The sequence below is a fragment of the Schizosaccharomyces japonicus genome, assembly GCF_000149845.2.
Source record: "Schizosaccharomyces japonicus yFS275 unplaced genomic scaffold supercont5.2, whole genome shotgun sequence".
Lineage (NCBI taxonomy): Eukaryota > Fungi > Ascomycota > Schizosaccharomycetes > Schizosaccharomycetales > Schizosaccharomycetaceae > Schizosaccharomyces > Schizosaccharomyces japonicus.
The window spans coordinates 1,437,560-1,457,068 of record NW_011627861.1 but is presented as its reverse complement, the minus strand read 5'-3'; the positions used below and the strand labels follow the sequence as shown (position 1 = coordinate 1,457,068).

The 19,509-nt window shown below is 42.3% G+C and overlaps 9 protein-coding genes across 9 annotated transcripts; 5 read left to right on the top strand and 4 right to left on the bottom strand.

Moving 5' to 3' along the window:
• Positions 1 to 87: 87 nt before the first annotated feature.
• SJAG_03605 (hypothetical protein) lies at positions 88 to 2,669 on the top strand. Its single transcript, XM_002174707.2, has one exon. The coding sequence runs from the start codon at positions 699 to 701 to the stop codon at positions 1,593 to 1,595; it is 897 nt and encodes a 298-aa protein (XP_002174743.1). The 5' UTR covers positions 88 to 698; the 3' UTR covers positions 1,596 to 2,669.
• Positions 1,749 to 2,645, bottom strand: SJAG_03604 (carboxylic ester hydrolase activity; the record flags this gene model as incomplete). Its single annotated transcript, XM_002174706.1, has 1 exon — positions 1,749 to 2,645. One exon carries the CDS (start codon positions 2,643 to 2,645, stop codon positions 1,749 to 1,751), a length of 897 nt encoding a protein of 298 aa, XP_002174742.1.
• Positions 2,670 to 3,284: 615 nt separating the features above from the next.
• SJAG_03603 (high-mobility group non-histone chromatin protein) lies at positions 3,285 to 3,906 on the bottom strand (the record flags this gene model as incomplete). Its single annotated transcript, XM_002174705.1, has 3 exons — positions 3,285 to 3,500; positions 3,585 to 3,643; positions 3,777 to 3,906. 3 exons carry the CDS (start codon positions 3,904 to 3,906, stop codon positions 3,285 to 3,287), a joined length of 405 nt encoding a protein of 134 aa, XP_002174741.1.
• A 1,294-nt stretch (positions 3,907 to 5,200) lies between these two features.
• Positions 5,201 to 8,195, top strand: SJAG_03602 (CAMK/CAMKL protein kinase Cdr2). Its single transcript, XM_002174704.2, has one exon. It carries the CDS (start codon positions 5,372 to 5,374, stop codon positions 7,610 to 7,612), a length of 2,241 nt encoding a protein of 746 aa, XP_002174740.1. The 5' UTR covers positions 5,201 to 5,371; the 3' UTR covers positions 7,613 to 8,195.
• SJAG_03601 (cyclophilin family peptidyl-prolyl cis-trans isomerase Cyp1) lies at positions 8,135 to 9,154 on the top strand. Its single transcript, XM_002174703.2, has 6 exons — positions 8,135 to 8,339; positions 8,378 to 8,419; positions 8,479 to 8,532; positions 8,637 to 8,716; positions 8,763 to 8,859; positions 8,909 to 9,154. The coding sequence occupies exons 1-6, from the start codon at positions 8,310 to 8,312 to the stop codon at positions 9,071 to 9,073; spliced, it is 468 nt and encodes a 155-aa protein (XP_002174739.1). The 5' UTR covers positions 8,135 to 8,309; the 3' UTR covers positions 9,074 to 9,154.
• Positions 9,155 to 9,252: 98 nt separating this feature from the next.
• Positions 9,253 to 11,563, top strand: SJAG_03600 (rho guanine nucleotide exchange factor). Its single transcript, XM_002174702.2, has 2 exons — positions 9,253 to 9,575; positions 9,616 to 11,563. Exons 1-2 carry the CDS (start codon positions 9,354 to 9,356, stop codon positions 10,399 to 10,401), a joined length of 1,008 nt encoding a protein of 335 aa, XP_002174738.1. The 5' UTR covers positions 9,253 to 9,353; the 3' UTR covers positions 10,402 to 11,563.
• On the bottom strand, positions 10,453 to 11,508 carry SJAG_03599 (SAGA complex subunit Sgf11). Its single transcript, XM_002174701.2, has 2 exons — positions 11,267 to 11,508; positions 10,453 to 11,012 (listed from the first exon to the last, which is right to left on the bottom strand). Exons 1-2 carry the CDS (start codon positions 11,291 to 11,293, stop codon positions 10,644 to 10,646), a joined length of 396 nt encoding a protein of 131 aa, XP_002174737.2. The 5' UTR covers positions 11,294 to 11,508; the 3' UTR covers positions 10,453 to 10,643.
• Positions 11,564 to 11,727: 164 nt separating the features above from the next.
• SJAG_03598 (C-8 sterol isomerase Erg2) lies at positions 11,728 to 12,685 on the top strand. Its single transcript, XM_002174700.2, has one exon. It carries the CDS (start codon positions 11,781 to 11,783, stop codon positions 12,438 to 12,440), a length of 660 nt encoding a protein of 219 aa, XP_002174736.1. The 5' UTR covers positions 11,728 to 11,780; the 3' UTR covers positions 12,441 to 12,685.
• Positions 12,686 to 12,693: 8 nt separating this feature from the next.
• SJAG_03597 (CCR4-Not complex subunit Not1) lies at positions 12,694 to 19,458 on the bottom strand. The gene is made up of 3 exons (XM_002174699.2): positions 13,223 to 19,458; positions 13,047 to 13,173; positions 12,694 to 12,999 (listed from the first exon to the last, which is right to left on the bottom strand). Exons 1-3 carry the CDS (start codon positions 19,321 to 19,323, stop codon positions 12,910 to 12,912), a joined length of 6,318 nt encoding a protein of 2,105 aa, XP_002174735.1. The 5' UTR covers positions 19,324 to 19,458; the 3' UTR covers positions 12,694 to 12,909.
• Positions 19,459 to 19,509: the final 51 nt, after the last annotated feature.

The window sequence follows — 19,509 nt, the reverse complement described above, 5'->3', positions numbered from 1 at the left end:
CGGTGATTTTGCGGGTCGGCAATTGACGTAGGACTAACGTTGCGACAGAAAGCACAGAAGAGCAATGATAATGTTTTAGAGCACAGAGAAAAAAGAAAAAAAAGTATTCCATTTAGTAGAGTTATCGAACAGCTGTACAATCACTGCAGTTTAAAAATAACTATATAATTACCCTACTTAGTATTCCCATCTCTATTTTGTTGAATATGGAACAAAAAACCGAGTAGTGCAGATTGAAAGAAAACAGTGCGCAGACTTGCAATCGAAACAACTTCTTTACAATTGCATTCACTACAAGAATACAACATTATGGAACGTTTCTGTTAGTTTAAATGACACGATTTGTGAAAAATGCATAGTTATTAATGGCTCATGTCAAGAAAGTTCTTCATTTATGACTAGGTGGAAAACGGTTATGTGAGCGTGCTTACAGTAATACCCGTAAAAGTATTCTTAGAACAAACGGGTTAATTAGAATAATTGCGTTTCACCCGCGACGGGTAAACGTGTCAAACTATTACGCGCAATTCACTGTAAAGCGGTACAAATAGAAGGGGTATGTTCTTTATACAGCCATACTCATTACTTGTTGTCTATTTACACACAAGAAGCAAGCATATTCATTACCTATTATTCACTCCATTGCAAAAAAACTCTCATTTGCAAACATAAAATTAATTACCTACTACACATTTAAGATGTCGAGCATTGCAGCAAACGAACAGTCTACCGTGTTTACTCATTTCCCAGACTTCGGGTTGAAATCCAGTCATTCGTTTTGTAAAAGTCTCGAATTCAAATTTCTTGTTGAACGCCTCAGTCGCGCTTTTGCATCTCTTCGCAGAGTGTTAAGAGGAGAAAAACCAAAACTGCCGAAAAGAACCGCATCTGAATTAACAAGCTACATGAACAACAATTTTACACTGGACTTCATGGTTCATGAGAATCGCATTCGAACAGAAAATACAGAAACACAAGCATATACACACTCAATTGACATTCTTGATGAGCAGAAAGCTCGCCTTCGTAAGGCTAAAAGTGTGAGTTCAACAAAACCATTCGAAGAAACGTCTGACAACGTCTATGACGTTAACTTCACTCAATCGCCTACTTCTTTGGAAAACGGCATTGCTGAATTTTCAAACTCGGCATTTTCTTCTCGCTGTGCATCGGAAGAGTCGAGCGAAACGTCTTCAATCGACTCGTTGTTTTTGCCGCAATTCCCACAAACCATCAGCTGGGCCGACATAGACGAGGAAGACGATGCCGAAGAGGAAAGCCTTTATGCATACACTACAGAAATTTCAGAGAGCTTGTTTGTTCTAGATAAAATTATGAGGTCGAACAGCAACAAACTCTTACCAAGATTAATGGAGTCTAGCAAGTTCAATCTTGTACTAACTTATTGGGAGAATATAAAGCGAAATGGAATTCGCTCTTCACAAGGCTCTCTCAATCTTTTGAAACTAGAATTCCTACTAAAGGACATTCTTTGCCTCTTGTCCCATTCCGATGGTTTTAGCATCAACAATGCCCACCAAGCACTTTTAACCTCTGTTAAGAACAGGATCGAAACCATGTCTTTGGAAAACTAATATTAAAAACACTAGGCTGGTTTTATGTAACACAAAAAACTTGCGAATCCCATAGCATAATGATTAATTCATCACAGAAACCAATTCGTTATTCTTCCCTTTGTTGGAATATAGGGGTATCACTTTATTTGCAAGAGTATATATATATGCCACTCAGCGCTCAATCTCGGTGACAAATTCGTAAACCTTCTCATAAGTCTCTTGAAGTCGTTCTATCATGATCATGTGTCCACACTCAAACTCGTGATACACGTGTTTCGTATGCACCAAGTGCGCCTTCACTGCTAATGCATTCTCTTTCGGGGTAGCACGGTCTTGAGTGCCAGCAACCAGAAGAACGGGACAAGTTACGACTTTCAGATAAGTGTGAGAGATATCGCCCATCCCCGCAAGCGACCATTTCCATGTATATGTATCGCTATGCTTATTCCACAGCCATTGTTGAAGACGAAGATGATGCGGACAACCGAGAGCAACTAAGTTTTCGACAGACGAACTACGTGAACCTCTCAATCGATAACCCAAGCGCATCAAGTTCAAAGCAAAATGAGGGAGCTTTAACACTTGTTGTATACGCTTCTTGTTCATAGCTGTCACGTGTGATTTCGGACCAAGCAAAACGACACCTTTGCATCGCTCTTTACACAGGGGATAGAGTCGTGAGACAACGACACAACCCATTGAGTGTCCTACAAGAATCACCGGAGCGTCTGCCGGTAATACTTTATCGATGACTGTAGCGCTCGCCTTCGCCAGGCCTTCTGAACTGTACATAGAAGGCGGATGCCGATTTTTGCTTGAATGTCCACAACCCAATTGGTCAAAAGCAAGCGTGGAGTAACCGTCATCTTCAAGAAGTTTTATGAGACCCGAAAACTGATGCTTCTGACCGCCCAAACCATGAACGAATACAAAAACCAACTTCTTGTCCGAATCCGAACGATGATAATGGTAGGCAAAGTAGTCTTTCTCGGATATCCACAGTTTGTCGTTCTTCAATTGTGGATAATATTTTGAAGATCCTACGGGAAACGTTAATAGAAGCTTCATTTTCATAACAATCTATTCAAGTGTAATATCTTACCTAACCATCGTAACTTGAATCGTATGAACAATTCCAGCAATAAATCGTAACCATACAATAATACATGAGTGCCAAAAGCGAGACCAAAGACACTACACGCGCTGTAAAAACCGAACCTCAACAATTCTTGCAACATGTAACTTTTTGTGGTGGGTATATTATCGGCTTTTTTTCTCCTTCGCCATAATATGTGCCACTAGGAATAATGGCAAAATCATTTTCCAGCGAGATAAGCCGAAATCCTGGCTAAATGGATCAATAACAAGTAAAATGGTTCCAGATCGGAACGAGACTAGAGGCGGCCGTTTAATTTATGTTTTTTTAGTAAGAAAAAATTCATCTAGGTGAACACAGTGAAGAGCGACTTGGGGCGTCTACAGTAATACGGGATCACGTCAAACAGGCGGCTAGGTGTAATTTTTTTGAGTCTGCACAAGAGCGGGGAGGTGAAAACAAGAGGTTGTCGTTGCGAAAGCAAGCAACAAGAAGCGGAAAAGCCTTACAAACTATATTGAAGTTCTTTAAGCTCTTTCAAGTGGCATTAGAGTGCAGTCATCGTCCATGTCATGAAAATAAAGAATTCGTTAAAAAGCTTTTACACACACTCACTCCTCGGCTTTCGTGCTGTCGGTCTCTGCGTTCTTTTCAGACTCATTTGAAGGCACAGTAGGAGAAGGAGCCTTTGGTGATGGAGCCTTCGGCGAGGGAGCTTTTGGTGGAGAATTCGTTTCCTTCTTGACGGGTTCACCCGTTTTTGCTGGACCCTTCATGCACTCCCGTTCGTAGCGTTCTTTGTCCTTTCGGGCCTTTTCTTCATAGGGCTAATCAAATAAGGTGTCAGAGAAATTCTGATTGCTTTTTAAACAGTCACTGGTAAAAGACTGAACAGAGTCTTCTGCACATACCTCTTTTTCAACTGCGGTCAAAGTTTTCCATTTCTTTCCCAAAAGGGAACCAATTTGACCTGAATAACGAATGTTAGTTGATTCTGATGCGCGAACGGAGACATAAAGGGCAGAATTCCATCTCTTATTTCCTCCCTCAACCCCACACTTCTGAAATCGCCTCGCGATTACACCCAAACCCTTGATACTTACCAAAAGTCGCTTCTGGGTTCTCTTCCTTGATTTTTTCACGATTGCTCATGGAAAAGAACATGAAAGCGGACATGTTTCGCTTCGGTGCGTTGGGGTCCTTTCTCCTTGTTTTCCGAGCTGCTTTGGGCATTTTTGGAACTGTTTACGCGTCGTTTATGACCGAGGCTTTAAGGACAGAGAAATTGTGGTTGGTTAAGGGTAGGAGAGAGCAGAGCTCCTCTCTTGCTTGACTCGCGTTTCTCGATGACGTAAGCTATGACAAAAGGAATGACGTAACGCGTCGCGCCTGTTCTAGAGACCGGGGAGCAGGGGTGATGAAAGAAACGGCCAGATGATCGGCCATTTTTAGCAGCTTCATAAGAAGCTCTGGGGGCGGTGTCTGTCGCGTGGTACAGTGTGACATATCGTTTTTGTTCTGGATTTAAGAAACGTAATCTTATTCGGAAAAACTGAAATTAAGTTATCTTATCTATGACGTGTGCCAAGTATGGTCGGTGGTTGGAGATGAGGATGCTAATAGCTAGAAGGAATTGGAGAATGAGGATGAGGACAGAAGGAGTTGTGAAGGTGGATGCAACGTGAATGCACGTAGTTTTACACAGTCGAATTTTTCCGCTGCGCAGCCAACAAATCTGCAGAAACAAGGCGCAATGTCTCCATGTCTTCATGTCCTCCTAGTTGAGCAAGGAGCTGAGTAAGATAGGAACAACAGGAGAGAAAATATGGACAGACAAACACTTCTTCCTGCGCTCTCTGTGTCCCCTTCTCCCCTTGCTGAGGCCAGCATTATACACATCTCGTAGTCTATACAAGCTAACCGCACTTATTACATAGTAAGATGCCACTAGCTGCGACTGAGTTTTTTTGAAACCGATCAACGATGAACGGGACACCCATCCGCGTTTTTGGCCCTCCTATGCCCTCATCCGCCCTTCTCAGCTCAATTCCCTTAATGCAATTCCCCCTCACTAATCATCTATTCATTCCTGCAGACAGTCCTCTTCAGACCACTGTTACTTATTCACTAGTCGAGACTAATATTCGCTTGTAGCAACACTCACTCGTAACACAAGATACAGCACCATTCTGACAATGACAGTAACATTCCCTCCATCCACTTCCGTTCCCCTACCCTTCTTCTTCCTTTCCCGTTCCTCCGATCCCTTACTTATTTCTCTCAATTCTTTTCCTCCTCTTCCCACTAAGCACAACAAATAAGAACAATCGCACGAACTGTCTTATGCTCTTGCTATTCCTCTTCCATCCCATACAGCATCTACTGACTGTCTCTATAACCGAACCCATGCGCTACCCTTCTTAGACACCAGCTCTTTGTGCTTACCCTCGGACCCCTGGGCAACAAATCGCTTTTGCCGGCCAATCTCGTTGGACTTGCTAAGCCATTTCGTTAACGAGACCAGACACAAAACCCCAGCTCGAAATTGTGGAGTAGGCCTCGGTTTCTTACACTGCAGTTCGCTTAGTTGGTTTCTACTTAGCCCACCACACCCCGTTCCCTTTGGTGATCACAGAAGACCCCCAGAGCATAACAGGTATTTACTCCTTTCCATCCATTAGGACTTACAAAAGTGGTGATGCAAGTGTCGCAAGTTGGACCATGGGAACTTGGCATTCATCTGAGTTCGGAAAGTGGAGGCATTGTCCGTCTTGCCAAGCACATTGAAACGGGAGAATTAGCAGTCGTGAAGGTATTTGAGAATTGGGGAGACTTAGCAGAGAATGACAGAGATCGCATAGAGCATGAGCTTTTGATTTTGGAGGTGATTGACCATCCGAACGTCCTTCGGGTGTTCGATGTGCTCTACGAACAAGACAAGCTGTACGTGGTAATCGAGTATCTCCCAGGTGGAGAGCTATTCGATTGTCTTTTGAAGCGTGGGAGTTTCAGCGAGAGCGAAACAGCTGCATTTCTGTGGCAGATTATATGTGGATTGGAATATTGTCACCAATTATGCATATGTCATCGAGACTTAAAACCAGAAAACATGCTACTGGATGCTCAGGGCAATATCAAAATAAGAGACTTTGGGATGGCAACGATCCAGCGACCCGGAACGCTTTTGACGACTTCGTGTGGTTCACCGCATTATGCTTCGCCAGAAATCGTCAACGGGCAGCAGTACGATGGAACGGCCAGTGACGTCTGGTCGTGCGGTGTTATTCTGTACGCACTCTTGACTGGTCGGCTACCCTTTGATGATGATAATGTGCGTACACTACTTCTAAAAGTCAGAAAGGGTGTCTTCGCTATGCCCTGTAACATCTCCACTCAAGCACAACATTTGCTTTACCGGATGCTAGATGTCGATCCAGCGACACGTATCACCATTGAAGGCATTCGTGAGCATCCTTTCCTAAGTCACCTCGTTCATCCTAACATACCCGTTCCCGTCGTCTCTGCACCCGTTAACGAAGTTGACTCGGTTGCTTTCCGTCAGTTGTCTGTGCTATTTCAATGCACCGAAGACCCATCGCAGTTGCTTAAGCATCTCCAAAGTGGAGGACCCATGATTGAGAAAACTCTATACACCTTGCTTGCCAAGCAGCTGCAGCAAGCTCAATCGTCCAATGCACGCAAAATGAGTATAGTTGAGGATGTCTATGAGGGCATGAGCAACCAACGCACACCAACCATTCTTCGTTCTTTCTCTCAGCAATCGGTTTTTGACAACCCTAATGCATTTACAACCTCTCATACTACTCAACGACCAGTAACGAACATGGGATTTGTGCCTCGTATGCATTCACGCAACACCTCGCCCTCTCAAAATCTCAGTCCCTCCGTTACAACTTCCGTCTACCAAGAAAAGCGTCCTTTCAATTCATCCTTTGTTACTGCCCAGGCCACAGGCAGCCATTTTGATAACAAAACTGAAGATCGCCACGCTATGTATGTTGATGCACAAAATACAATGAAGGAGGACCAACCATATGGCAACGTAAATTCGGGCTATATGAGTAATACGAATGGGGAGCAGTTGTATCCACACACCGCGGCTAAATTACCCTTTGTAACACACGATGGAAACATGACAAGCACTCGTAATTTTAACGAAGTCGACCCAAACACTTTAATGATGCCTCCTCCGTCTGAAATTCCGAGTACGCGAGTGACGCGTGCCGTAAGCGACTCTGGGGTTGCTGGTTCCCGATCCCAGTCTGAAATGCAATTCTTTGAAAATATGCCACAAGGTGCAAGTCCCATGAGTGGTCATACTGCTAATCACACGCGTCGAGTCTCTGGCTTCAACGGGATACAGCTTCCAAAACAACGTAATAGGCCTCTCTCTTGGTTCTCTTCTACCAAACGCCGCCTTCCTGGTTCACCATTTGAAACGAAAAAGTCATTCTTTCGCAGATTATTTAGCAGTGGCCCCTCTTGCAAATGTGTCTACACAAGCTTAAGCTCAGAGTCATTGGAACGTGAAATTCTGGAGGTTTTGCGTCGATGGCAGTTATTGGGCGTAGGTATTGTAGACATCACATACGATTCGGTTAGCACTTCTATCAGTGCCCGACTAAAGCATCAAAACACATTACAATTAAAGCCCTTGCGCTTCCGCGTCTCTGTTCTTGACGAAGTGTTTGGTTCTCAGGCAGCCTTCGTCTTGGAGAGCGGATCTTCGTCTACTTTTGATAAACTTGCTACTGAATTTCAGTTAATTTTCGAAGACAAGGGATTTTTGGATCCTTTAGATGCAGGTGTCAACAATTACTATAACACAAGATCAGGTTCGAGACTTAGTATTTCAAGCACACGGTCTCAACAAGTTACATCAAACCCAACCAACGGCCGTCTTAGCAGTTTTGCTTGAGGCAAATTTTGTTTTTTTTTTCTTTCTGTTCCTTAAACACAAAATTAACTCAGTGTCCCCTTTTTTGTGTGGGTGTTCATTGCTATATTTGCCAATTCAACAAATGGAAGTGTGATGAGCAAATATCTGTTTTGCCCAAATCATCTCTTTCTGAATAATGCCTTGAAACGCCTTCACGTTTCCTTTCTTTTTTTTGAGCATTCCTCCTTACCTTGTGGTTCCGTTTAAACGGCAGTTTTCTTTTTTTTCTCTTTTTCTTTTCCACTTAAACAACGTTTACTTTTCTTTTATTTCTTTCAACTTCTTTGCATTCATACCCAAAAAGAAACTTCTTCAAGAATTTCTTGGCTCAAGTTTTGCCATACGCATAATGAGAAAACTAACTACTTTGCTGTTCCCATTTAAAACATAATGAAATATCTATCTCAGAAAGTGACCTATGATTGCTTGACAATCGATTCTTTTGCAACATACCCCAACAGCATCTTACAAGCAGTAAGTCTGTAGTAATGAATGATTTTAATTTTATTCAACAATAACATGTACATGTCATTGAGCGTATTCTGTTTTTGACAAATTATATTAATGATTCTTATCCTTCATTTCCTATTTGCTAAACGGTGCGGTTGCACTCTATTCAAGTAAAGAAATTAAAAAACAACAATATCGACAGCTGCCTTCATAAAATTAAAATAAAATGTCGTATGTTGAACTTCAGACGACAATGGTGAGTCAATCATTATGGCTTGTTATTAATAATTATAGGGAAATATTCTAATTGAGCTATATACTGATCATGCTCCAAAAGTAAGAAATACAGTTTCAGTCGTGCCTTATGAAGCTAAATGATGAATTTTTTGTTTCAGACATGTAAAAACTTTTACGAATTAGCAAAATCTGGTTACTATGATGGAGTCATTGTAAGTTCAGAATGAAAGATGGTTCCGAAAATACGGATTGGTTTTTTCTGCCGCAATTTTTTCGGGCGCTCATTCAAAAGACGGACTTGTCTTCTAATGTATAGTTTCATCGAATCATTCCAGATTTTATGATCCAAGGAGGTGACCCTACAGGAACTGGTCGGGGAGGAAATTCTATCTACGGGTAAGAATCCATTACTGTGATATTGTTCGTTTATTCTAATCCATAGTGCCACCTTTGAAGATGAAATTCACCCCGAGTTGCATCACACAGGTGCAGGAATTTTGTCAATGGCAAATGCTGGTCCTAATACGAATGGTTCACAAGTATGTAAATATCAGTTATTACACTTGTACTAACAGACCAAACGTCTAGTTCTTCATTACTCTAGCACCGACTCCTTGGCTGGATGGAAAGCATGCCATCTTTGGTCGAGTCCAAAAAGGCATGCAAGTGTGCAGACGCATGGGTCTTGTTCAAACGGACAAAAATGACAAACCATTAGAAGATATTCGTATACTCCGTGCCGCTGCTCTTTAGTTTTGACTAACGTTATGACATATCTCACCTTTTCCAAATCGCATGTCCAAAATAAAACACTGATTACTTCATATTAACGGCAGTTTTTCTCAGAGACTAGTATCTGAAAGAGCATCCAAAACTTAATGAAACAACTTTAATCTTTGTTTTAAAGACGAATTACCAATGTTTGCGTTGCCGATCTCTTCCGCGGGACATCCACGGTTCTCGATGCTTGACCCGACACGAAACGCCTTCAACAGTTCAGTACACAGCAAAAGCTACAAAAACCAAATTGTCAATGTTTTCCACTCAAAAGAGCCGTCTCAAGAGATTTCTAACAAGAGCCACCAGCGTTAAACACTTTAAAACGTCTGAAACCGTTTCTCCAACTAAACGTTGTGTTTCTGAACCATCTTCAAAGTTTAATCAAAAAAACCCAGCAATCGAGTACGAAAGCATTGTTCAAGAAATTGTTTGTACCGAATATACCTATTTACTGGAATTACGGAGAATATTGAACGTAAGAAATCGCCGTATTCTTCAATATCTTACAAATGCAGGAAGTCATCGGGCCCTTGGAGAGCCAAACTACGTGTAAGCGATTAAAATCTGTATGTACGTGCTTACGGGCTCTTCACGAGCTTCATACTTTGCTTTACAAGGATATGGTTTGTCAGGCGTCTCCGATTAGTGCTCTCTCAAAATCATTACCCGTATTTAGCGACATTTACCACACGTACATCATAAACATGGTCATGGATCCACTATCAATGAAACAATACTTAAACACAAGCAATAGATTCAATGATCGTTTGCTCATTCCGTTACAGCATCTTCTTCGCTATCCCATGCTACTTGGTCGTCTGTACAAGTATTGCAAGCGGTACCCTCATCTCTGTTCGAACATTACACTGCTTAAGCAAACTCTTACTAGCTTCCAGAAATTGTGCACATACATGGACGAGGAAAAAGCCAGAGAAGAAAGCTACTTACTACTTTCATTCCTGTGCAGAAACCACCAGGTCGCGCTCGATATCCCAAGATGGGTTATATTTAAAGGTCCTGTTCCAACATTACCGAGTACAGAAAAGACGGCAGAGAAGAATTTACAAAAGGCTTGTGTGTTTTGCAACGATGGACTACTTGTGTGGACAAACGATGTAACCATGCAGGAGAATATGAAGGCTTTGTCCATTGAGCAATGTCTGCAAGTTGAGGCGGCCAACACGACTCTTCACTTGCAAAGTATCACCTTGCATGGTCAGTTGGTAAACCATTGCCTCGAACCAAATACGCTTGCCGCAGCAGCCTTTGTCCGATGGTACAAACAACGACAGCGAACTTGAGCGATAACATCGTCAAAACAGCGGCTGTATATCATCTATTGCGTCGAGTATTACCACATCAAACAATCTACTTCAAAATCATAAATTTTAAAATTAACCACGATCTACACAAAGTGAAACGATAAAGAATCAACAAGTGATATAGCTAGTCGATCTGGACCGAAAGTTATTTGCTAGGTGACGATGGTTCATTCATTCAGAATCGTTAATGATGCAATGTGTCTTACCAAGGTAATGTACTTTTAGGTGGAATTCGTATTGGCCTTGCGCTTCTTCCGCTTGTGTCGCTGAAATGTTTCCTGTTCACTGTCATCCTCATTGTACTCGGTGAAGCTAGTGACAGAATGTGTGCGGCCTTTGCACTTCTCCAAATGCGCTGCATATCGGGATGCAGCAATCTGTCGTCCGCACCCCTCACAGTTATAATATGGGACGGTGCTCGGCGTCTGAATGGAATTGGCGAATATATCGAAACCCGACCGTGAACAGAATTGCCGGCAGCGACTTTTGCAGGCAGGACACTCCTGCAAAGAAAGCTTAGCAGATCGGTGGAACTGCTGTGCTAGTTCATGCACCCAGTCACACAAAAGCTGTTCTAAAACGGAGCATGACTACATTATAAAACACACATGTCAGAAATTGGCACAATAATTATGCAAACACAATCATACAAGCTGAAAGCTTAGGCATTCGTAAAAAAGCAGAGGCGCCAGACAAGGGCGAAATTGCCTGCTTCAAGCAAATACTGTTGTGTATTTACTGCTGATCAGTCACTATTTCGGATTTTCCTTCCGGCGCCAACAACCCTTACGTGATGCCGTCACCAACTCAGCGGAACTATACTTAGACATATAGAGCTACATACAAGGCCTGCAAGGGACTGAGGGTGCATTTGTCATATAAAAAATCTACACGTTTGAGAAACGCATGCAATAGACCTCTTTATCCTCTATGTTGGAACAGTAGCCAACGGAAGAAAATCGCCTGAGAAGGAATTTAAAGCAGAATAAGGAATTCTTCTGTGAAAAATTGTTTTCCGTTATTGGACTATGCCTTCTTTGGTGGTGAGTTTTTGGTGGAAGTGTTCCACCACCTCATGCAAAATTGTCCACACAAACAAATATAGATAAATAAAATACGATTTTGCAGCGTCATTTACGACATGATGAATACGTCTATGATATACTTATTTTTATTCAATTGAAATCAGAGCTGTACCATTCTTATTATTGCTTATTTGTGCGGTTGTTTGGGCTCTCTGCTCTCACTGTATTTCACTAAATCAGTATTGAGTAGCGGAACGCATTCCAAGAAATCCACTTATATAAAGAAACTGTCTTATTCCACTTCTACCTCTAGTACGTTCTTTCTTTCGTATAATGAAAATCTGTAAAACCTGGGTTGTGCTCTTCGCCGTCTTCGCTGCGGTTATAGGATATATCCAAAAATACCATCTAAGATCGTTCTTCCGTCTTGACCCTGTCAAGTTGCAGGAACTTTCTCAGCAGTCTATTGCCTTATATCCAAATGACACTCGTAGTCTTTTCTATGATTTGAACCAGCGTCTTATTGCTGAGTATGGTGACCTTATTGAACCCTACAACGATGAGGATTGGGTCCATAACAATGCCGGAGGAGCCATGGGTACTATGTTTATCTTGCACGCTTCTATCACCGAGTACCTCATCTTCTTTGGAACTCCCGTCGGCACTGAAGGACATTCTGGAGTACATATGGCTGATGATTACTTCACCATCCTTGTAGGTCAACAAATGTGTGCGTCGGCTACCGATTTGGAGCCTCGTATCTACCGTCCCGGTGAACAGAACCATCTTGAGTGGGGAAAAACAGCACAATACGTGATGCCATCAGGTGAGGCTTGCTGGGCTTTGGAACTGGCTCAAGGTTGGATTCCCGCCATGCTTCCTTTTGGTTTCTGGGACACTCTCTTCTCTACTCTGGACTTCGGCACTCTTTTCAGAACCGTACAGTTGACTGCTAGCCGTATGGTGAAAAGCCTTCTTCACGGCAAATTTTAAGCACTGTTCATGGTATCTTGTACTTCTAGGAACGAAAACGTTCACAACTGTCCCAGCACTAACTTCTCTTTTCTTGTACAACATGTGCTGGATGCAGTTAACAACTTGTAAGATTTAGTTGACCTTTTTGGATACCCGACCAAAATGTACATTCTTATCACACACATGTAATCAACGTGTTTACAGACAGAACAGTTCTTCTGTTAGTTTATACAATATCATACTCATACTCTCCTCTCTCCTCGCACGAACTAGGGGTAATACAAGCGATAGCTCTTCGAATGTGAGCGTAAAAGCCAATGTAGTGTTATTTATTCGTAAAGACGGCACTTAGATGAAGGAAACAAAAGCCTGAAACTATGTACAAGACAAAATCTAAAAAGGAGAAATAGGTAGCGGAGTCGCATTAGGAGTTATCGGTCGCATGATTCATAAAATAGTTTTGAGCGAAAGAATGGATGGCCATTACTTATTTGGCCTCTTCGACGGGGGTAGGAGTCGCAATGGCATTCGCAGGTGTGCGGATATGTTCATAGAGACTATCAAATAGACCACGAATCTAATTCAAAAGTTAGTACAACGCATCTTTAATACTGCAGCACAAACCTCATCATTCCGTTTGATATACGGATGAGTCCAGAAGTTGTAGTCGTTGTTTTTTAAGAGCTCTGTGAAAGTAATCAACAGACCCCAAGGATGAGGACGGTTGCATATTATACGTTCCAGAAGAATACTGATAAGTTAGCAAATGCTGCTTAGAAACAACACGGAATAATACTTACGTCGTCATTTGTTCTTTAATCACAAGCTCGTTCGGCAGGTTTGATGAACTCTTAAACAGGTAAAGGAAACAGCAGCTTGCAAAATAGGTATGACTACTAGGATAGCGGAGCTGGTTAACCAAAGCCGAAAGAAGATAGTAGCGGTATTGTTGGTTGCTTTCACGAATTAAGGCAGTGAGTAAGGCACACTCAGTCGATTTAGGCTGAAACTGAGGGGGGTGATCCGCAGACTGATCACGCAAAGAATGCGTGATGAAAGACAGAACAAACAAGTTCGTCCACTCACAAATCTTTTTCACATTGGGCACTGCAGTGAGAGAACGGAGAAGCTTGCGAGCAGCATCCATAGGACGGGTAGCTGAGAATGCTTGAGTCAGCTCGTTTGCTTGGCTAAATGTCTGGATTTGGTCTACCAATCTGGCAGACATTGCTGGTGCACGAGATATATCAGGTAGTCTACCAACCTTAAGTCCTTGGGCAAAAGGATCTGGCAACTGGAGTTCACTTGGGAATGCACTAAGAATCATGTTTCGAAGTTGAGTGCACGCAGGAGGAACGAAACTAACTACCTCGAAACAGTACTTGGTTAAGAAGGCAGGGAAATCATGCAACAAAACAAGCATAATCCGCAAGAAACCATTGTAAAGAAGCTTGTTTTGAGGACGGATGGGTTTTTCCAATTGCTCACCAAGGAAACTCAAGAATGAAATCAGAATATCACTGTACAACTCCTCAAGCTTACGCTTCTGAGATAGTAACAATCTAGGCATGAAGCAGCGATGCGAAATCAGACCAAGCCAAGCGAATGAAAACGCGGGGAACGTGGTAGGTTGAATGGCCAGAACCACTTCAGAGAAGACACTGAGCAACTCATTGTTACATGCAGAAAAGTACTGCTTATTTTCATCCAATAAACAAAGAATACTAGAGAATAGGCGGAAAAATGTTTTTTGGTGAACAAATTCCGACATTGAGTTATGCATTTGCGCGAACACACCAATAACGATTGCCATCACCTTTTTGAAAAGAACCACCTTACTCGATGCCGATTCCTTTGAGTTGACACTTGCTTCCGTGTACTTCAGAACAGTGATTAAAAGAAGAGCATATGCGTCAACATTGCAGTAGTCAGGTACATTCACGGAAGCCGCCTCCAAAAAGGCGGCCAAAACAGCTTCCAAGTTGCAACGGAAGAACTGTAAGCTCAATTCGGGATCAGACAATATTCCCTGCTTGTGCAATTGATAAACGAAGGCAGCCTTTGTTGTCTCATCGGCACCAACGTTACGGATGAGGTGGACCCATGATACAAAAACAATGATGATCTGGTCATTAAGCTGCTTATCTCCAGCAATAGATTTTTTGACCTCAGCAGCAGTTGCAACACTGCTGTTCATAGAGCGCAAAAGATCCCCGTAGTCATTTTTAACTTCATCAACGAATGATCCTTGAGCATCATACAAAGCACGAATAGAACTCATAAAATTACCTGGCAATGCCATAGGATTTTCACCACCGACAACAGTCATTAAGAAACGAATAGCAAAATTCGTAAAAGGGCCATTACCTTGTTCACTTCTAATGCCACGTGCAAGATCATAGTCCACCTCGCCTGAGGTGAGGATGCCAAAACGAATAAGACTAAGAATCACTGGCAAGTTGAGCTTCTCCGAATCGGTAGAGAAATTCCAGTAAAGAGAAACATTAATACTCGCCTTCGTTGAGGCTTGACATAAGTATTCAAGGATGGCAGTGAAAACTTCTAACAAGAATGGCGATTCATTATGCGTCAACAAAACGCGGCAGCACTCTTGAGCACACAATAACAAAACATTATCAGCAATTGGTTGTTCAAGCGAAGCAACACCGGTAAGGAATTGATGGATAAGTTCGTGGAACTTGTGATCCGCCGGAACTTCTTGCATGGACGTAAAAGGATATTGAGTTGCCAATTGCCCAATTTGACCCATAATAACCAAAAGCTTACGTGCATAAGCCAGTGCTGCATTTGTAAGCTCTGCCTCAAGCGAGGAAGCATAGGCATTTCCAACACTGTCAGTGCTTTCACGACGAGACTCGGTAGTTGGAGTTGCGAAAGAGCCCGTATTACTCATTAACGTTGACATACTGAGACGATCAAATGACTCATAAAGGGCGTACTGTTGAGGCGTAAGGGGAGATGAAAGCTTTAAGATTCCGGGCAAATTAAGTTGGAGATTAAGCGCGCCAGCACGATCCAAGAAGGGCTCGTTAAGTCCGGCTTCGCGATAACGGATGCGCTCCATTATCATAGGTGCAACCTCTTGATCAATTTCGGCAAACGCGGTTTCAGCAGCAATGCTTTCAATGATGGATCCAACAAGGAAGAGATTCTGGTTGACTAGTTCTTCAATAGCCTGAGCAACGGCATTAGGGACGACTTCAGAGTTTTGTAACACGAGAGAACGAAGGTTGTTTACCATAAGTATTTGTACAGGCTCACGACAAGTTACCATCGCCAAGCTACCAGTCAAGACCTTGGCCATCTGACGAGCAGCTGACAAAACTCTTGGTGCACTGGGTTCAGTAGCAAAATCCTTCTGTACGAGAGACTTAGTGGCAATAGAGGCTATAGCAACAGATCGACGAACAACAGCTGTTATGATTTCAAGAACAGAGTGTTGAATTATAAGTTGCATAAGCTCGCGTAAAGCAGCCTTTGGTTTTCCGAGAATTTGAGCAGCGGCGTCACTAATGACAATATGCGAGGCTGCAGCAGTAATAAACTGTGCGATAACGTCTGCATCGGTCTTAAGCGCTGCTTGTTCATAGGATTCCGTGGGCGTTTCCTTTGTAGAATAATTCTTTTGCACGAGATGCTTGCGATACAAATCACTTGGTTCAATTGATTCCATAGGAATGTCCATGTTCTTAAGCAAAATTTCAATCTCAAATTTTAAATTGAGCTTAAACTCAGCAAAGTGGTAAAGCTCGACAAGCAACTGAATAATACCTAAAAGCCAAGGGTTCGGAGGTTTAAACACAGTAGATTCTTTAGCCTTCTCAAGCACCTTACAGACAAATGGAAGAACCCTATCAATTTTTCCATAATCAACACCTTCCAGTAGTAATTTTTTGAAAGAGATGTGAGTGAGACGAATTGGCTTATCTCTTGCTAACGTAATATTTCCAAGCCAGGAACCCAAGTTTTTAAGAGCTGTTTTTTCTGATGGCGAAAGTACCTTATTAACTTGGAGCAAGTCAAGAACCGTTTGCAGGGTGTGACAGAAGACAAACTGATTCAGTTCTTTATCCTGGAGTTCCTCAAGAAACTTACTGTAAAGAGATAAGTAATTAGCCTCACGACTAACACGTTGTGTTACAATATAATGTGAGAACCAACTTCTGAGTGGTGCTTTAAGATTGTTTTTCAAATCCCTAAGCTTCTCTTCAAAATTAAGTTGCGAAAGATTGTTGATAGCAAAAAGAATAGTGTCACGGACACTTTCCTGTACCTCAGCGCCATCCGGAGAAGGCGGCAGTTGAGGCGTTTTGATAGACTCAAATGTATGAGCGGGCATAGCAGGAGTTTGCTGAGCTGGAGGAGCTTTCGGCAATGGCGGAGCAGTGGGATTCGTTGCAGCAGTAACATTTGAAGCAGCTGGTTCAGTAGAGTTAGAACCAACCAACTTCTTGATAGAGTCGTAAATATCCGGACTAACCAACTGCAAAGAAGGGATTCCCAGAATAAGATTACAATAATTGATGTATTTCGGCAACTTTTCTTGAAACTGAATCAGTGCCTGCATACCGAACCGAAACATCTTAGATTCCGGAGGCATGAGAAGAGCCTGATAAACATAACGAAGAGCAACTCCTAGAGGAACGAAAGAAAGAAGCTCAAATTGTATGAGACTTCCAAACAGTACAGCTGTTAATGCCAGAGCTTCAAGGGGGTAGTCAGGGAAGAAGCGATACTCGTCAAAAAGACTATGCTGCAGACAGGCAAAAACATCGAAGTCCCTCGCCTTCTTCGACTTCTTTAAATTCTGCATAGTTAGGATAATCTCACCAATGGTAATTCGTTTTTCATAGAGACCTTGATAGTAAGATTCAACTTCCGCTTCAATGTCACTTGCGAAGGAGTTTGATTTGTTGGAAGCAATGACAATATCATCATGTTCATGGCCAAGACTAAATAGTCTGGGATACACTTGCAAACATGCAATTTGGACATCTTTTATATGTTCACTAACTTCCTCGGAGATGCTGACGTTGTCCATCAATGTAGTCAACAATAAGTTAATTGTTTCAATGGATATCGGAGGAAGTACCACTGGAGATTCCGACTGAGCCTTCTCCAAAGCAGTTCGCGTCATAAGCAGATCAAGAACGTCCACAAGGAAATGATTTAGTTCATCAGCAGTTTGAAATTCCGATAACTTTTTCTCCAACCATGCCTGAAAATCCAGCAGGCCTCTGGCGGCAGAAAGAGCAGCAACTTCCAAAGCTAGACGATTAGGCTGAAACGAGACAAGATGCGAAGTAAATCCGATCTCTTTAGAGATGTCTAAAATGTTTGAAATCGTAGATGAGTCTTTTATCCACATGCTTCGAAGAAATGCCGATAAGAATTGTGGGTTTAATTTCGAAAGACGATGGAATACGAATTTATGAGTGTCGTACTTGACAAAAAACTCAGAAGTCCACTGGAAAGCAAGCGATTCCATAATAGGGTTCCACGGGAGCGGTAGCTGTACTGTGCCAAGTAATAAGAGCTCCGCAGAAGACTTTTGGTTAACAAAGTTCAGGAACAACGAGGTCTCATAGGTAACCACTTCCGTGAGAAGTCTCATTAAAATTTGAACTAATTCCAAGCAATTCAAATTATTCTTTTCGTATACTTGAGCGTATTTACGGAGTTCTTCGCCAAGATCATCGGCATCATCGGGAAGAACAATTTTGGTTATTTTGAACTGGTTGATGTCAAATGCACTAGTGGAGGAAAGGATGATGTGGGATATAAGCGATAACTGCGAAAGAGGATTTTTCCAAAGCGTCCAAAGGAAATCCAGGGTTAATGGTTTTTGTCTAACCTTGAAGCCAGTTTGAAGAGCACTGAAGAAGAGTAACAAACTTGGGGTACCTGTAATCATGAATTTTGGGTTGTCGAACAATGGCAGTATTGTTTCCCAGTGAAGTTTCTCAAAACTCGATGCAATGGCCTTGCCAATCAAAGAGGTATCCCAATGCCCGTAGTCACTTATTGAAACCAACGAACACAGCAGATAGACTACGTCGGACTCTGTCATGGCAGTAGTTTGGTATTTCTTCGTTATAGCTTCCTTCATCGTCTTCAGGGTAGCCTTAGCTGGCTTCATTGTACCGAAAAGTGCAACCAAAGGCTTGGAGTTGATCATCCGCTTCTCTACCACCGCATCGAAATCGGCAATCCGTGCCACAGGTATACGTTCTTGACCTTCTGGGAACAGGCCTTCTTTTAGTGTTTCCAAATCCGCTTTCTCTAAAGAGCCACAGGCAGACGGATCAGCAAGTTGTTTCATCAAGGGATCAAAGTCATCCTTCAACAAGGCAAGTGCCTTCCGAGCAATTGTGATTTTTGGAGAAGTTGTGAGACCAATTAATAGATTAACGCGTTCAAGCAGAGTAAATTGAAAATGCCGGAGGAATGACTCAATGTCGAAATCTTCAAACACCTCTGAATCCGCACCCGAAATAGCATCACTGAACCTACTTGCAAGCTTCCACGACTTTGTCAAGGACTTCAATTCATCAAGGAGTAGTTTGTATGTTGCTAGACCACCCGTCGACTTACCAGAACCGAAAATTCGGTACGAATTGCTTTGTATAAGGCGACGAAGAAAGTGATGATACACCCCAGGTGCGTTGTGGTTAATCAGTTGCCGAATTTGCTCTAATTTCGCGTCATACTGGTCTTCACGCAGTGTAGACAGCAAAAAAAGAATCTGAGCTTTAACTATGCTTTCTATTTTAGAATCATTCGCATTACTTTTATTCTCCAATGTACCAGACTGTCCGGAGTCTACCGATGTAGTTGTATTCTTCTGTTTTATTTCCGAAGCTTGCTCTTGGTTTTTCATTATGCTGACAGTTGCATAACTTATAGTAAATGTTAATTAGGAGATATCCTGCTCTGCTTTAATATAGAAATCACAACTGCTGGTAAATGAAATGCCTTTATAGGTTTTAAATAAAACGGCTCTGGACGGCTGTGGTGTCTTTGGAGAGTTTAGCGGTTAGAGGCTTGCCAGGGAGAAGGACTTAGT

Bases quoted from the DNA above. Each gene is read 5' to 3' on its own strand.
- SJAG_03599 (XM_002174701.2), bottom strand. From the start codon at position 11,293: ATGCACCCTCAGTCCCTTGCAGGCCTT. The intron at 11,013-11,266 runs GTATGTAGCTCT...TTTATAATGTAG, and splicing joins CTCAGTCCCTTGCAGGCCTT to TCATGCTCCGTTTTAGAACA.
- SJAG_03598 (XM_002174700.2), top strand. From the start codon at position 11,781: ATGAAAATCTGTAAAACCTGGGTTGTGCTCTTCGCCGTCTTCGCTGCG.
- SJAG_03600 (XM_002174702.2), top strand. From the start codon at position 9,354: ATGTTTTCCACTCAAAAGAGCCGTCTCAAGAGATTTCTAACAAGAGCC. The intron at 9,576-9,615 runs GTAAGAAATCGC...TTACAAATGCAG, and splicing joins AATTACGGAGAATATTGAAC to GAAGTCATCGGGCCCTTGGA.
- SJAG_03597 (XM_002174699.2), bottom strand. From the start codon at position 19,323: ATGAAAAACCAAGAGCAAGCTTCGGAAATAAAACAGAAGAATACAACT. The intron at 13,174-13,222 runs GTAAGTATTATT...CTAACTTATCAG, and splicing joins ATTAAAGAACAAATGACGAC to TATTCTTCTGGAACGTATAA. The intron at 13,000-13,046 runs GTTTGTGCTGCA...CTTTTGAATTAG, and splicing joins ATATCAAACGGAATGATGAG to ATTCGTGGTCTATTTGATAG.
- SJAG_03601 (XM_002174703.2), top strand. From the start codon at position 8,310: ATGTCGTATGTTGAACTTCAGACGACAATG. The intron at 8,340-8,377 runs GTGAGTCAATCA...TAATAATTATAG, and splicing joins TTGAACTTCAGACGACAATG to GGAAATATTCTAATTGAGCT. The intron at 8,860-8,908 runs GTATGTAAATAT...CCAAACGTCTAG, and splicing joins CTAATACGAATGGTTCACAA to TTCTTCATTACTCTAGCACC.
- SJAG_03605 (XM_002174707.2), top strand. From the start codon at position 699: ATGTCGAGCATTGCAGCAAACGAACAGTCTACCGTGTTTACTCATTTC.
- SJAG_03602 (XM_002174704.2), top strand. From the start codon at position 5,372: ATGCAAGTGTCGCAAGTTGGACCATGGGAACTTGGCATTCATCTGAGT.